This window comes from Apteryx rowi, unplaced genomic scaffold (genome assembly GCF_003343035.1).
Source record: "Apteryx rowi isolate R43461 unplaced genomic scaffold, aptRow1 scaffold_287, whole genome shotgun sequence".
Classification (NCBI taxonomy): Eukaryota; Metazoa; Chordata; class Aves; order Apterygiformes; family Apterygidae; genus Apteryx; species Apteryx rowi.
The window spans coordinates 589367-606249 of record NW_020449274.1 but is presented as its reverse complement, the minus strand read 5'-3'; the positions used below and the strand labels follow the sequence as shown (position 1 = coordinate 606249).

The 16883-nt window shown below is 48.6% G+C and overlaps 1 protein-coding gene across 6 annotated transcripts in view; it reads right to left on the bottom strand.

Moving 5' to 3' along the window:
• Positions 1-492: 492 nt before the first annotated feature.
• LOC112967726 (suppressor of cytokine signaling 1-like) overlaps positions 493-16883 on the bottom strand; it is a 17256-nt gene continuing 865 nt past the window's right edge. The window contains exons 1-6 of one of the 6 annotated variants that reach the window (XM_026069171.1): positions 16638-16672; positions 15888-16068; positions 13292-13418; positions 7412-7600; positions 5541-5665; positions 493-2113 (exon numbers count right to left, since the gene is read on the bottom strand). In XM_026069171.1, coding sequence (XP_025924956.1) covers positions 1358-2047 — 690 coding nt within the window. In that variant the 5' untranslated portion in view covers positions 2048-2113; positions 5541-5665; positions 7412-7600; ... (1 more) ...; positions 15888-16068; positions 16638-16672 and the 3' untranslated portion in view covers positions 493-1357. Of the gene's footprint in view, positions 2114-5540; positions 5666-7411; positions 7601-13291; positions 13419-15887; positions 16069-16637; positions 16709-16883 lie in introns of those variants that run through there. The other 5 variants (XM_026069169.1, XM_026069174.1, XM_026069170.1 and 2 more) reach the window with 5 other exon arrangements.

Below are 16883 nucleotides of genomic sequence, written 5' to 3'. Positions count from 1 at the left end.
TTTCCAGCAGCTGAACATGCTGAACTTCTTTCACAGGAGCTGTTTTCAGTTACTCGTTACAAAGACATCATACCTGCTGGCACCACTGAGATGACCCAAAATGCTAAGGTTTTTCTTAGCCCTGTTTAACTCCACTCCATTCATCTCACCTGTACTCAGCCTCACCAGCTATGGTTTGTCAGTGTTGTACTGTGCTGTAGGATTGTGAATTACCAGTGTTTCTTTCAAACTGCCAGTACAATTTTTAAGGTATTAAAAATACTTTTGAAAAACCTCACCCCTAAATTTTTAGGAAGTGTCTTATGCTTATAAAACTCCTTAGTTTATTACACTATAAATGATAAATTTAGCTTATTGTTCCTAGCTCAGACCATTCATTTATGTACTCCTTTTGGTCTTTATAAGAAATTCAGTTGTTCTAAGCTAAGTGCATTAAGTGTTCCAACACTGAAAGGGAATGAAAACATTTTCTCATGTATTCATTGACTTTTAAAAATAAGTATAAAATCCGTGTTTATTAAAATTTAAAAGGCTTATACAAAAATTCTTGCCTTTTTGGAGGCAAAAACAAAACCCCAAGAACATCCCTTTATCATCTGTAGGGGGCAGCAGCATACTATCAGATGAGCGTAAGAAAGGGCGCTGTACTCCCATCCGCACACACCCGCCCAGAGCAGACCTGGCTCTCCAAACCAGGATTCCCTTGGCAGGAATACAGTGCCCTTAGTATAAGGTAACTCATCTGCACTCCCAAAAATCTGCTCCAATAAGCAATGCAGAAGCCAGTGAAACTGCACACATTGTACATGGCTGCAGCGGTTTTACTCCAGTGCAAACGTTGACCTCTGAAGTGACAGGTATTGCATTTATGCTGCAAGGAGTGGAGCATGTCCTCACTTGGACATGGCTACCTGGGTATGCGGTCAGCACGGGGACTACGTCCTTCAACACCCAGTCAGCGCTGCTCAGAGACCGGACTCAGCCAGACCACTTCAAAAGGGCAGATTTTTAGCAGAAACTAGCTTAGGCACTTTTAGATAGAGGAGAAGCCAGGGCTGACCTGGGAGAACAGGCAGCTCACCCTGTGCTTAAGTTTATGAGTCACAACCGGAGTAAAGAGCAAGACTGGGGGGGTCTCTGCTCTTCAGCTTTGGCTTTACTCCAGGCATCTCAGGGAGAGGCCACACACACTGTGCACATACGAGGACACAGCTCTCGCAGTCAGTGGTATCAAGCTCTGCTCCCCCTGCCCTCCCCTTCCTCTCCAAGCAACCAGTCCAATCCCACCAGAGTGGTGTGAGTCCCACCAGCATACCCACGAAACAGGCACTTCCTTTCGTCTCCCACGTGCACTGCGTCATCTCCCAGCCTGGGCCAGAGAGGGACAGGGGACGACGTTCTGCTCCGAGCCTCCCCTCCCACTGGGGGGAGAAGCCACCTCCTCCCTTGAGCGCATCCCAGAGGAGCCTGCTCCTTGCCCTGTTGCAGCGGGCAGGCTCTGACAGCCCCCAGGCAGGCGCTGGCGGCACAGTTCTTGCAGCGTGGGCACTGTCTGGCGGCTCCGGCACAGGGGCTCGGAGAACACCAGGGGCGTCCCCCCCATCTCATCAAAGTGCAAGGGGTTGTTCCGGGTCCCCGCCACCACCAGCTCCAGGAGCCGGACCACACAGTCCGAAAACCAGTTCTTCAGGCGGAAATAGCCCTCCTGGAAAGAGATCCGAAGGCTGACAGGTCCCGTCGGCATCCGCACGCTCAGGCTGAACAGGTAGTTCCCCTGAGAGCTGTCCCTTACCAGGTAGGTGCCGACAGGCTCCCGCTGGAGCTTGGCGTGAGCCTCCCCCACTGACAAGGGGCCCCAGTAGAAGTCACTGGCCTGAAGGATATTGAGGGATCGCTCCAGTACCTCCCACTCGCAGCTGCGAAACATCCGGAAGCGAGCAGGCAAGCTGGATGGCGCAGGGCTGGGGAGGACGCTCCGATGCTGCCTTTGCGGACGAGAAACAGTCACGTGCGTGTTCTGTAGGTCATCTGGCCTCCCTCTGATCATCTCTCAAAGAGCCCATGGATCCTGGAAAGATGCTGTCTTTACCATGCTTCCCCCTTTGCATCCAGCCTGCAGGACAGAAGGAAAGTGAGGCAAAGCCTTTATGGTTGTCCAACTGGGCAAGCAAAGACTCTTCACAGGGAGGAAAAACAGCAGCGAGGGTACAGGGGAGTTACTGTAGGTCACAAACCCACAGCTGTAGGAATGACAGGGGAAATATGTGCAGGAATGGCTCCATCTGGCTCCCCCCACCAGCGCAATGTTACAGAGCTCTGCATGCACTGGGTTTATATGATTCCCAGTCAGGGGATCCCCAGCACAGCCTTCAGTATGCTGGTCTGAATCTAGCAGATTTCAGTATTTGCGATTTCCCTCTATTGGATGTTTGGGGAGGTTTTAGCATGGCCTTGAGACTGGTGAGAGGAAATGAAACCCAAAATTAGAAAGGAAAAACCTCCCAAGGCAGGAAAGTATCTTTATCATTCAGTGAAAGGTGCAAAGGACTCCTCACACCTGCCCAACCTTCTCTCTGTCTAAAGGACGTGACTTAGAGGAAACAGAAGATGGGAGCGAATCTTTCCCACCAAACCCCAGGAACCACTGCCTCATCCCAGGACACTCCTGTGCCAGGAGGCCTCAGACCAGGCCCCCTTCAAGAAATGCCTCGCCACCAGCAGCGCTAGGACTGCTGCAGATTAGACTGCTTATACTGACACCAGACCCTGCGACCGTGTGAGGAACGATTCTGCTCAGGCCCTTCCAGGCCCTTAACTCCAGTTTCTGCCCTGGGCTCTCTGGGGGACAGCTCTGGACCACGGGCTCCTCCCTGCCAGGAGATGATCCTGCCTTCTCCCAAGCAGCAGTCATCTGCAGACTCCAAAGTGCCCTTCATTGCTGTCACAAGCCTGCTCTTGCCCTACTTGTTCTGCAGCTGGTGTTACTACCAGGCTCTGTGCATTTAGCAATGAGGATTCCCGCACCCAGCGTTGCCATCAGCCATCCATCCGAGTAATTTCAATTATTAAAAAGAAGTATATATTCTGTGTGTGTGTGTGTGTATATGTATATATATATATATATATATATATGCATACATAAACATAAAAACCACAGCCCTAAGCCAGAGGCTCATTCTGTGTGAGAAGCTGAGCTGTTACATACCACTTCCCCAGGCCTGACAAGGCAGTAGCTCACCGCCAAACCCTGTCCTCGGTCCCTTGACATACTCCATTAACCCAGTCACACACACTGACAGCGAAGCCCCGCTTCGAGAGGTGCAGACTGCCGACATGCAGCCCACAGCAGAGGAAGGGATGCGTTTCCCCAGCTCCAGCAGTCCCTCCCCACAGCGGACTCAGCGGGGGGGAACATGGCACCCCCAGGGAACATGCAGGGACCCACAGAGGAGGGCTAATTCTGGAGGGAAAAGCTTTTCTCACTCTACAGCCTGGCTAGCTAGGCTCACATTGTTCACTGGCTACTCCAAAGCCTCGCACTCCTGTCGGTATTCGGGCTGGCCGCGCACAACGAAGTGTGCACGTGGGGAGATGACGCAGAGAGCCAAACTTCTTTCCCTCACGCCACCCTGCCCCAGCATTTTTCCTCCTGCCTAGGCACACGCTGCCAGGAGGCATAAAGCAATTCAGCCTCCACAGCCAGCTCAGTCCCTCTCTCCCCTAGGGCTCCTAACAAAAGACAGGCCCAGCTGGCACAGCGGTTTTGGAAAGGAGACATCCATCCAGCAAAGCCTTGTCCACAGCTACCCTTTCTCCCCTGTTGTCTCTCACAGTAGTTGCAGTAATATAGTTGCAGTAATATCAATAATGCAACCATCAGGCACTTCTCCACACATGGAGCCATAAGCATCTTTGTCCAAGAGCACCCTGGGAAGCTTTTCCAGGGGTGAATATACAGTTTCTCCTCCTGTGATTTGCAGGCCACAAAGTTGTTACCATCCTCTATCCTGCCCTTTAGATATGTGCCACTGTGGGAGGGAAATTCCACTCTTACAAAAAGGTGGGAGGGGTAGGAAGGAGTTAATCAAGTTGTTTTTTTTTTTTTTTTTTCCATAAAAAAAAAAAGGCAGCAGTTGAGAGCTGCTCAGACGGTTCAGCAAGTCAGAGTAAATCTTAGGGGAGGCTGATTTAGTGAGCAGAACGCAAGTAAACACAGTCGACACGTGCAGTGATTAGAGCAATCTATCACCACACAAAGCTCAACACTGTAGGCACCACAAGAAGCTGCAGCATCTCTATCCCTTTCCTTTTCCTCTCTGCTGGGTGAGAAAGCTACAGAGCCCTTTGACATTAGTTATTATAGAAAAAGGAGGTTGTACTACTGTTAACTGCCTCCAAGGCTGCAGCTAAAGAGATGACAGGACTGAGAAGGAGCCTTGCTCCCACCAGCAGCTTCTCCTCCCAAACAGCAACTTCTCTTGGGTCCAAACTGAAATTTTGCCAATCTCACAGGTCTTGGTTGGGAAACAAATTCAAACAGGAAAACAGAAGCAGGCAGCTGTCTTTCATTTCCAGACTAGGTTTTAAAACAACAAATAGATAATTTGTTTAAGGCTCCAGATGCCATTTGACAAAAACACAACGGTTTGTCCCAGTTTTCAAGCTTGAGTCATTCTCCCAAGTCCTTTAAGAAAAATCCACTGCTACTAGAAGTCTGACTGAGTAAGAACTGAGACTGTGTCATCGTTTCGAATTCAAAGCAAATGTAAAAATAGCACCCTCACAATTTGTTCACTTGGTTTGAAATCTCCATATGGGTCAGATCCTCAGACAGCATGAATTTGTTTAGCTTCAGTGACCCATTTCCAACAGATGAGTGTCTGGCCTGCAATGCAGTGTTAGCTGGCCCTCTAGAAGTACTTTCTGATATTACCTTCACAGGTTCACTCTTAATGAATCAACAGACACTACGTGCACGTGGCCTCCCATTTCAAGCTAGGAAAAAGCAGACTCTTAGGATTAGAAATAAGCCAGACCAGGGGTGTACCGAAATACATATGCATAATTAGTTCTGCTTCCGACTTACCACACCGAGATTTGCTTTTTTTCCCCCTAAAAAGCCAAAAAAACCCAACGTCCAAACACCCAAACACATTACTACCTCTCTGCTACAAAACAGTAAGAAGAGCATTTACAGCTAGAGCAACATGCTGCAAAAAGCCAGTGTCCCACTAATTAAAAGGCTGGATAAGTTTCCCTGGACCTTCTCTGATTTACTACAAGTTCAAGTGCTTTTCAAAGTAAGTGCTCTTGACACAGGGCATTTTGCTTGCCTCCCTGTTCGTTATCCAAGCAAAGCAGAGTATTTCATATAAGAAGACAACCCTAGTCAATTAGGTGACTGTATACAATCTGTGATGCCAACCAAGCCAGCTCTGCACCCTGGGGCTTGATAAATCTGGCATGTTCAACAGCAGTTTCAAGTACTCAGATCTGATTTGTTCGTGCACTTTTGCTTTAGGATACTTGAAAGAGCTTACCTCTTTAAATTTACTATCCATAAGGATGAGTTTCTGGACATCAGGCCTGGAACTGGTCCAAATTCAAGAGCTTCGATGCAGCATTTCCTAGATTTTGCAAGGCTTCACTTAAGAGCAAGTTCTTCCTTTGAAAAGAAAGAGATGTCCATCAAACTGGTGACTAAGTCCATCAGTTCCCCATAACACAGACCCAAAATGCAACAAATCCAGGGACAGGTTGTCTGTCTCAACCTCCTTGACCTATATTTCTGTAGAATCATGTATACAGCACTTCAGATAACAACAGAGACAAATGACAGCTTTATTATTATTTTTTTTGATGCTACTTCCAATGCTGTGACTTAACTTCCAAATAGCTCACAGGTGCCCTAAGGATGAATGCAAAGAGCTTAAAGTTGCCATCATCTTTTGGAAGTTGAACCATGAAAACCAAATGCTAAGAGATGATACAACAGGAATAAGGTTTAAGATTCTGAATGGTAAATTTAAACTTGCGCTGAATGCTACATATAACGTTGCGAGTATCTTATCTGAAACAGCATGCATAACAATTCGCTGCTGAATTATCTGAATTGGGCTCCAGTCAGTTCTGACACAAGCTCTTCTGCCCTGCCTCCCGCAGCTCTCGGGTTTTTCCTTTGCACCCCGCGGATGGCACATGAAATCTGCTGATCTGATGGAGCAGCAGAGCACCACTTGTGCAATCACATATCTGTCAGTGGGTCCATCAGCAAGCAGAAAAAGCAAATGCAGCCTCCTGCATGCCTTTCGGAGGCAGTCCCTTTAAGGCTTCGTTTATACCTAAGCTCCGTTACCCAACATTGCTTCCCTGTGCCGCTCCCAGACAGCCTCAGGCTGGGCATGCGCCCCATGAGCCACATTTACTCGCAGCTAGTTGAACTGCAGTTCTGGCCCATGGCTACGCTACCCACGCCATTCGGCTTCGGTACCTTCCCATTATAAATCCCACAGTTTCCAAGCAGTTAGATGGAAGCTGGGATAATTCGGAAAAGCTTTCCCGGAGATACCCTGCAAGCCCTCGCAGCAGAGTCCCCGTTTCAGGCAGCCCGGCCCGAGCAGCCGGCTCCTGCTTGCACGTCTGCATCCCACAGAAATGCGCTGCCTACTGATTTGTGGCTACAGAGGATGCCTCAAAGCAAAGCTCAAGCATGGGGCTGGATGAGAAACATCCCCAGCAAGCACCAAGCGCACAACACTGTTTTAATGGTGGGCCAGCCTGGTCCTCGCAGCCGCAGCCATCCGCCAAGCGCGGGCATCATGTTCACTGGTGCCCAGCCGCAGCGAGCCCCCCAGCCGTGGCGATCCGGGCCCACGCGGAGGGGGCAGGGCCAGGCAGGAGCCGCGCAGAGGACCGCGCGCCAGCAAGCGCAGAGGGAGCTGCGGTTAGGCGAGGAATGCGGCACAGCTCAGCCAAGAGAGGACCGGCGTTCCTCGCAGCCAACTGCTCCAGCACAGGGCAGGCCTGGGAGACATCGCAGCTCCCTCTATCTTTTATGCCATGGCTATAAATAGAGTTTGATGCGAGCCTGCCATTGTGTCTGACATGTGAGGGAATACATGGAAAAAAAATATATATATACACACACCCCAAACCAAAGCTGTGTTTTGTGTTTCCCATGACCAGCATTCAACAAGGATGCAATATAAAAAAACCCTGTAAATTTGCTGCCTAGTATGAGGCAGCACACATACGACATTTGCTGTTTCCATGTATTACAGCTGTGCAGCAGAGCCACTCCGTGAGCTCAGGGAATCAGTTTCTAAAGATCCTGCACAAGGCCTGTTCTTATCAAACCCTTTTCATAACTTTAGGGTTGGAGAGCATCCCTCAAAACCCACAGACACCTCACCTTTCCATGGATTTGATGTTTCAGTTTTGTGTTTCTTGTCATACTTTTCCATGACATGTGCTTTCTGCTTTAGCGTGACACTTTGCTGATACAGGCTAAAAGGTTTTTTACCCAAAGAAAACCCACAAGATAGTTTGATGCGTTCCGAGTACTCTTCAAGGCAGGCAAGCCTGCAAGCATGGTTGGTTTCTGCATAACATGTTGAAAAAAAAGAATAAAGGTGGTGGTTTATAGGAGAGAGAATTGCTTTGACTAGACTAACTGATAGAGCTGGAAGACAGAACCCATTTTCAAGATCCCTTCATCACACCTTTAAAATACTCTGCAAATTCAAAACAATTATTTCCACATTAAACAGCTTGTTCCTCATAGAAATAGCCAGTGTGAAACTGTAATCCTGCCATTTCATAACAACAGAGATGCCACATCGCTTCCCCGAACTTGAAGGCTGCTGTGCAGTAAGAGCTGCAAGCAACTATAGCTTGTTTTATAGCAAGTAAAACTACCAACTGACTTCTGGCAAAGAAAACTTCTATTGGACTATTGAATTCTGGCTCAAGAGCCTGAATTTTTTTTCTCCCCATAAATGGGGAAAAGCAAAGAAAAACAAAAAAGTAGAAGGGAAATCAGTACTGGTTACTACCAAGTTTCAAAGCTGCAACTTAGGCGACCCTGCCAGGCTAAAGAGGAGCTGTTGCTTACCTTTCTGGCCAACACGAGGGCTTTTTCTGGAAAGCGAGCGAAGCCCAGCCGCGCCGTTCCCAACCCTGGCAATGCCCCAGCAAGCAGCAATCTCTGCTAACGGCAGGGCAGCAGTGGAACGTGAAGGGGCAGCCCCACGCTCTGCCAGGGCACGCACCCTCTGCATGACTGCCTGCCCTCCCTGTCCTGCCAGCCCGTCCCACCACGTGCCCGCCAGCAAAGCGGCTGACCCTGCTGCTGCCTCCACTTTGGGTGCCGAAAGGAGGAGATGGGGAACAGATGGAGCAGAGAGCAAGAAGGGGAGGTAGGAAGAGGCCAAGACAACACGGAGCCCTTGGTGCTCCCTACTGAAACGTGCCGTTCCATCTCCCTCAAGTGAGTGGGAACAGCGGGAACGGGAGCAGTGACACCCAGCGTGGCATCCTCTCCCTCCGCCAGGGCACTGGGAGAACAGGGCTGCTCCCCAAACCCAGGAAGGGGAGCAGAGATCATGGGGAGGCATGGCAACATTGGCAGCACGCGGCCAGGCTGGCAGCTGTGGGGAGGCAAAGGGACAGCGCAGAGGGACCCAGGAGTCCGGGCAGAGCCGGGAGCCTGCACCGCTGCGCCTGGCAAGAGCCGGCTGCTCAAGCTGTCGACGCGGCTACCAGAGCACAGCCGAGATGGAGGACGCAGCTAAGGATGAAGTCCTCTCAGCTTCAGGCATACAAATCCTGAATTTTCACCGGCAAACCTGTGGCCTCCGCACACCTTGCCACGGCACTAGCACAAACCCACACGGGCAGAGGCGTGCTGAGCGGCGCGCTCCCCGCAGCCTTGCTTTCTGTCTGTCAGCTCTGCCTCCATCGGCAACGGCTCCTCTGCCTCCCCGACTCGTGCCATCCCCATGCCAGCCATACAGGTGCGTTTTCTCTGTGCCAGCCTTACTAAGCTGCACTGTCTTTTCTCAGCTGTCCTAGCATCCCGTTTGAGGAAATGAATCCTGAGAAGCAGTGGCTGTCGGCGGTCCCCACCATGACCGGCCTCATGTCAAAAGCATCACAGTTAGCAGGAAAGGAATTCAAGGAAGAAGCTAAGTCTGAGAAATGAACAGCATCTGCAGGAAAAGGTCTTAGAGAAAAGTCCCAGACGGTTTAACCAACGCGAGGCAGAGCCTACAGGCTCAGAGGAGATCCTCCCTTTGCTCTTGAGAAGGGCTGGTTTTAGGAGACGTGACGGGCCATTAAGCAGTATCAGTTATTGTATCTGCAGAGGAAGGGGGTGAGGGTCACAAAGCACAAATGCACCACAACACTTAAGTTTTATAATGGGGGATTTCCAACACACAAAATAAAGAAACTAGTTCTGAAAGTCAAAAGTGAAAAAAAAAATTTTTCAAAGTCATTAGAGGTTATTTAGGAAATCTTAAAGTGACAGGGCACACAGGCCTCCAGCAACCAAGGGAGCAGAAAGGGAAGAACAGGAGCTGCTCAGCTAAGGGCCCGGGCTCGGGGACACCGCAGGTCATGCAGCAAGTACTGGCTATAGGTATGATGTTTGCAAGGGCCTCCACCATGGATCAGAGGCACTGTACAAAAACACAACAAAACCATAGTCCCTGCCCAAATCTCTCTACAATCTCAGTAATCCTTCAGAAGATGAAAAGCTAACCTTGGCAGAGCCAATATAAAGGCATATGAATTACTGGCAGTAGGGAGCAAATTTACATTAGGATGGCTGTCATGAAACTGGGACAGCAGGTAGCCAAGATAAACAAAACAAACACCAGAAAACAAATGGCATTTTCAGGTTATCAAAAACAGAAAACCTCTGGGGGAATCATTTAGTTCACTGGGCTACAGCAAGTGGGAACAAGGATACTGCAGAGAAGCTAAGTAATTACYGGCAAGCAGATTATTGTCTTGCACAGGATGCTGAGGAGGTTCCCTAGTATTTAATGATGTTTAACCTGAAGACCTGGTGGGGAGGGAATGCTGGTGTATCACAAGAGGAGGGGAAAACTGAAATTCAAGAACAAAATGTCAATGGACGCAGTGGTCTATACCCAGGGTTTCTGAAGGAGTTGGGAAGTGGTCAGCTGAGGTGCAGAGAGAGGCACTCTCTCAATCAAATCATCTGCTACCACCAAGGGCCAGGGGGCTGCAAAGGCCATGAAGAGCCTTTTCTAAAACCATGCTGTGACACAGGAGCATGGCTGCTGCATGAGGCCACCTGACAACGAGGGACAGGCGATGCCCAGACCGAGATCCTCATCAGGAGGACGGGATCTAGAGGAGCAGCCATGGAGGGGACGTGCCTTGTGCTTCCCCAAAGCCTCTGTGCCAGAAGCTGGCTGAGACGTGAGCTGGGGGGGGCACAAGGTAAGGAACTAGCCACGCCGGATCTGTAAAGCAGACAGGCAGACGATGAGGAGCAGTCACTCCTCAGCATCACAGTGGGCTGGAGGAAAGGTGGCCGGAGGAAACAGGCATGTCACCAGCTCCACACCTGAACTCCTCTCTGCTGCCTTCCTGACTGTGCCTACCTATCTCATCACCACCAGCTCTGCCCTCCATGTCTGCATGGACCCTGTCAGCCCCCTCCACTACTTTATACCCCTTTCCCTGGAGCCGAGGCACCACAGCAGGACCCTTGTCCCAGGCTGCTGGCTGCAGGCAGGGAGAGGAGCTGGGGAGCTGTTGCTCTCCGAGGACTGGCAGCACCAGGGAGGGAAGGACCCTGCGTGCTGCTTCTGCTCCTCTCCTCGAGCATCAGCTCCTGAAGGGAAAGGGGCACAGGGGCGGGCAGCCCGCTTTGCCCTCCCCAGCTGCGTGACCAGTCAGTAGGTGCAAAAGGAGCCCAAAGCGGCACCCAGCTCAGGCGTGACTTGTTCCCTTCCTCCTGCCCATGCAAAGACCCAGTCTGAGCCAGGTCACTTTCTAAATATCTTCTTCCCGGGCTGCAACCCGCCATTGCCCATGATATTTAAACACTGGCAATTTAATCCTGCACCCCAGAGGGTAGCTTCAAGCCTCACTTTGCTTAAATGTATGTAGCCACCTGGAAAAGCAAGCGAGCCCCCTCCTTTACCCTGCCTGGGTGACCAGTGCAAGGGACAAAAACACCTCTGGGACAGCCACAGAAGTCAGAGGTCACTCAAAATTGGGCAAGTTGGCACGCAGCAGGAGATCAGACAAGACACTGTCCAGATAAATGCAAGCGAATAAGGATTTGTAGGAGGAAGACAAACTCGTTCTGTGTTTTAAAGAGCTATGAATTCGCTGGGTCAGCTCAGAAATGAGCTGAATAGAACTGCTGAGGTTCATTAAGAAAAGCGTCCACTCAGAACGCAAAGGCAATAATTAAAAAAACAAGAAGCAAATACAAGCACGAGGATGCAAAATGGATGGGTGGGAATATAACGGTAATGTCACCAGCTGAAATAACCTATTCCGTTCCAGTCACCTTAAATAAAGACAGACAGATGAAATAAAGGGGAGAGGCCTAAATATGGGTGATGAGAAGTCATGTGAAAGTTTTCAGACAGTGAGAGACTGGAGAAACTCCATGCTTAGTTTAGAAGGCTGATAGTTATAAGGGTATGCAAAGAAACATACAATATAACCAGGCTGTTCTTTTTACCGTCTTTCATAAAACTAAGGGAGGAAGTTCAAAGGTAACTGAGATTGAAAAGTAACTAATTTTAAAACTCATAAAAGGAACAACCTCCCCAATCAGACACATTAAATGTTACTGGGGAAAGTGAGAGGGCTGATCTGAGGATTCTCATTTCTCTTCTTTCTCAAACTTCTCTGCTTGGTCTCTATAAAGTACCCATTGCTCTAGGAAGACTTTTATAAAGTCTGACTCACTATACCAAAATATAAGGCCCTTTTTTCCTAATTGATCTCTTTTTTGCAACTCAAGCTTTTATGTTTATTAGATTATGCTCTAGTTTAATTGAGCATTTTGACTGAAATGCTTTGACAGACTGTAAGTAGAGGAATCCAGCAGCAAAAGGGTTTTTAGCATCACCTTTTAAAGCCACTTCTTAGACATTCCAGCTTTACATAAAACTGCAGTGTAGCCCAGCAAAAGGCATAAACATCCTTTAGTCATCATGCAAAGCTAAAGGAGTAAACAAGAGTTTACAAAGTCACTATAAGGAATCAACTATTAACTATGGAGCTGCTGCAGAGCAGCTCCATAGCAATAGTTAAAGCAGCTTAGCCCACTTTTCCTCATTTTTATATGGATAAAAAGTATAGCACCTCTTGCTTATACGTGCTCCATTGACTACTGGTATGCACTTCACTTGGATACTGGTATGCACACTACAATTTCATTGCTTACTGCTAAACCAACTCCAAACCTGAAATGGCTGTGTCAGGCTAGAGCAAGCCATTCCCTCTGTCTTGGTTTTCCCTTGATTGTGGCTCTTTGTCCATTATGTCACTTAGCTGGGCTTTGGAAGATGAACATAATTTCCAATGGTGGGAATTGGAGACTGTTTCTCTAGCTCCAGCTTCCCTGCCTCCGCATCCCAAAATCTCTCATCAGAAAACAAAAGAGAATTGAAATATGGATGCAAAATAACACTGCCGGTCTGTCAAAAAGTATAATCAGACCATTCATGCAGGCATATATGCACATCACCACAATTCTGCTGTCACAAGCAAATGCGCGCAGAACCTCCCCTAACCTTAGCAAGGTGCTGTGCTGTATAGAAATCCAACTACATGGTCAGATTGAGGGAACAGGAGCCGAGATCTTTGACGTAATCGCTCTTATTTTCTTCCCTGACAGCCTGGGTGTAAGTTTCCAAGTAAACTTTGCTGCCCAGGAAGTAAGAAAGTAGTAACAAGCTGCTTCTGAGCTGCAGAATCGCAAACAAAAAAATTGCTGCACAAGTCAGAATCTGAAGTCAAAATTTTTCTTCAAAGTTTGCAGGGGGAAAAGGCAACAAAAACTCTCTGCTTAGACAAAGGCAGCTGAATACTGCCAGCTTAACCCAATTTTGCCAGCCACAGCTCCAACAGAGTCAATGTAAAGTTAAAACAGCCTATTTGCAAACTTAACATTGGCCCAATTTGATTCTTTCCCTTGTATTTCACATGTGTTTGCAAGCAAGCAGAAGCACAAAAAGTGCATGGGGAGCAGGAAGGGAGAAGACAGAGAGAATGTGCATTATCAAAATACCTTGAGAGCAGTTCTTGGAAATGTGCAGTCTGCAAGCTTGTATCAGACATTCATTTCCTGTGAAGTGCACACAGGCCTTTTCATTTCTCCACTGAAGAGGACGAAAATAAGGGGGCAGCTCTAAAGTCTCCAAAGACAACACAGAAAGCAGTATTTAGCAATTTTACAAAAACTGAGTTAATATTGTTAGGTTATTACAGAACTACTGAACACAACCTGAGAGTCAGAGCAGTTAAAATTTAGGACTTTCTACGCCTCTCACTGCTAAATCTTAGCTTGAAATCTTGCACTTGGCCAAGGGGGGAAATGAATTTTACCTGACTCATTTTGACCACTCATTAACACAAAGTCACCAAAACCTGCTGCACCAAACACCGCCGCACTTTTTTTTTCTTTCTTTTTAAGGGTCTGAGACTGAATTCAGCAAAATGATTAGCTCAGAGTTACCTTTTTGAGGCAGAAGGCTGTAGGATATGCACAAATGCAAAACAGGAGACTGGGCAGTAATGAAGTACACTGACAGCATAGAAGGGGGTGAGTTGACACCAGTGCCTGTCTTCAGCTTCCACCTCTAGTTACATGCAACCACGGATCAAATTAATCTAACATTTAGTTGCATTCTTCTAAGTAAATGTGTTGCTGCCTAACAACATACACATTGAATGTTTAGTACCTTTACTGTATAAAAAGATATTAACCCTGTTTGGCATACTCAGCTCTTGTACCATCCCTATTTCAATTTAAATCAAAAGCTACAGGTGTCCACCTCTCCTGGCTTGCAAGCTTTCGGCAAGCACAACTAGCCAAATTCTGCAATGACCCCCAAAAATGGCTCAAGAAAATGCAACCTCCCCAGAGCTTTTATTAATCTGACCACGGTGTCAACCCGACCCTAATGATGTTATATTTAAGTATAAGCACTATCTATTTATTGCTGACCAAACTGAAGTAGGAGCATGGTAGGAGAAACCAGGAAAAAAAAAAACTGCATTTGGTAGGGGAGACGGCTGGGGGAGAAGACGGTCATGAGGAATGCAAGGAAAGACTCAGAGGAAAGAAAGAAGAAAACTCCAGTGGGGATGGAGAGAAAGAGAAGCAAGGAAAGAAACAAAACTTAAAATGCAACTGTGGCAACATTTTCTCCTTTGTTTCTCAGCAATGTGACCGCAGTATTAATGACAGCAACTAAGAATTTACACTATGCAACTCATGTTCTACCCTTGCGCAAACTGACCACCAACTTCACAGGAATTCCAGTTGGATTAAGGGCAAGAGGCACTAGAGGCATGTTGGAAGCTCTCTTTCTGGAAACTGAATTTGGCCCTCTCCAAACAGGCATTACAGAGGCAGAGACACGAACCTGTGACCCTTTGCACAAGCTCAGCCCTTCCTCATTGTTCCTTCACGTCTGCTTTTCGGGACCCCCATGCAGTCTGGGCTCCTGCGGGCCAGAAAATTGCTGGAGTTTATCTACAGCTGCCAGTGCAATCTTAAACCAAAGCCTTGTGCTGCCTCTTGACACCACTACATTTAAGTAAGTGGTAAATGAGCCAGGTTATTGAAGGACATATAACATACAGCACAATGACAAGTAGCACAAAAATAACCATGGCCCAGATCCAAGTTTCGTTCAGGAGAAGATGGGAACCTGTGTAGGAGGCTGATATCTAAATAATTCTATGGATTTGTGCCCAAGAGCCTTCCACTCCAGAGGGGACAAAAATCTGTATTTCAAAAACTATGTTTGAAGTCGCATAGCCAGGAAAATCACTCATGAGCGCAGAAACAAAGCTTGGCTTCATCTGCAATGACTGGCCACATCTCGTCGTAACTTGATTCAACCAAGACCAACATTATGTGATAATAGAGCCTCAGTCCCACAAACTTATGTGCATGTGCATAATTTTAAGCACATGACCATAGCCCTGCTGCGACTGAATGGGCTATTTGATGTTTGCAGCAGCTAAACTGCAGTCACAATTGTTTGGAGAAAGCAGATATGTCTGCGTACCCTCTTAAGGGCACAGTCGCTAGAGAATGAAACATCAGGAAACTGCAGTTATTTTTGATCCCACCCCATTTTACAGAATTGAGCATGGTCAACATGTGACTGGATTTTCCTTTTAAGTTCTCTGAATGCTACAAGGAGGAGAACCAGCAGATTGCACTGCCTGGACCATATAATCCCCAAAGAGTAGTTTGCTAACAATACTCCTTACCCTAAATTTTCCAGAACAATGGACAAGTCACATCCCCCTCCTTCTTCCATTTAGAAAACAAGCAAACAAAAAAGCCCAGGATATTAATTTAACATCCTTGGGCTCTTCTCAGTTACCTCCAGGGCTCATTCAGGTCCTGTTTCCAAACTTTCATTGGACAGAGAGGAACACACATTTAAACTAAATTAAAATAAGATTAAATAAAAAAAATAAAATAAAAAAGATCCTAAGAATAACAGAAGCTGAGGTTTTAGGTAGTAACGATTCCAAAATTCTCAGTAAAAGTGTGTGTTAGTGGGAAAAAGTGAGTAGAGGATTCTGTATGGCTGCAAGTACCATGACTCAGACTGCACAAAGGACAAGGTCTTAGCGCTAACCTTTGACTGTGATGCTTTTCATGGGCACACAGCACTGATATTCTCAGAAAAGGCCGGTGTAAGGCTGCGCTCTGCCTCTATCAGATATGGGAAGACGGCGAGCTACGCTGCCTCCAGCTCCACCAGCGCCGGGGACAGCCTTGGTTCAAGGTTATCCTGTTTCCCAGTAACACCTTCCATTCTGGTGGGGAATTCACTTTTGAGAATTAAAAGCTAACATTAAAGCGAACATGCTGCCTAACGCTCCTCCAGCGTCTTACGTTAGGTGAACAAGAGAAGCGGTAGGAAGACGAAGCTACTGCTCCCCAGGTCTGCGAGGCCGCCTTCCTGCAGACCCATCTGAGAGGTTACATAATACACAGGTTTCACTTCAAAATAAGCATCTTTGCACCCTGATGGTTTGGAGAACGCCTTGACTGGGGACCTGTCCCAAGGCCGCATGGAGACCCCAGGGCTGCCCCCAGCACCCTGCCACTGCCCGCACACGCCGCACGGCTCCCCGTCTGCTGCCGGCACCCCAAATCCTCCCCCGGGCCCCACCAGGAGAGGCACCCCAACCCGCGGCACGCTCCCCTCTTCCAGAGCCAGCGACAGCCCCAATTCCCGATGGAGCCAAGCCGCCAGGGGAAGGCAACCCCCAACTCCTGCCCCTGCGAAAAGCCAAGAAGGGGGGGAAAGGAGGAAAAAAAGAGAGAAACAACGCCCCCCTCCCCAAAACAGGCGGTTTTTCGTTAGCGCAGCGAGACTTACCCTGCTCCGGCCTCCCGACAGCAGGCGAAGAGGCTGCGGGCAAGCGGCGCTGCCGCGGGTGCGAGCGAGCGCTCAGTGCCGGGGCGACAGCGGTGCTGCCCGGCCCTGCCCCCGCCGGGCCGCCGCCGCCGCCGCCGCTCTCCCGCCCCGAAGTGAAACCGAGGCGGCCTCACGCTGCCGCCGGGCACCGCCGCGCATCCCCCCCCGCCCCCCCCCGGCCCCGAAAGGCACCGAAGGGCCGGGGCG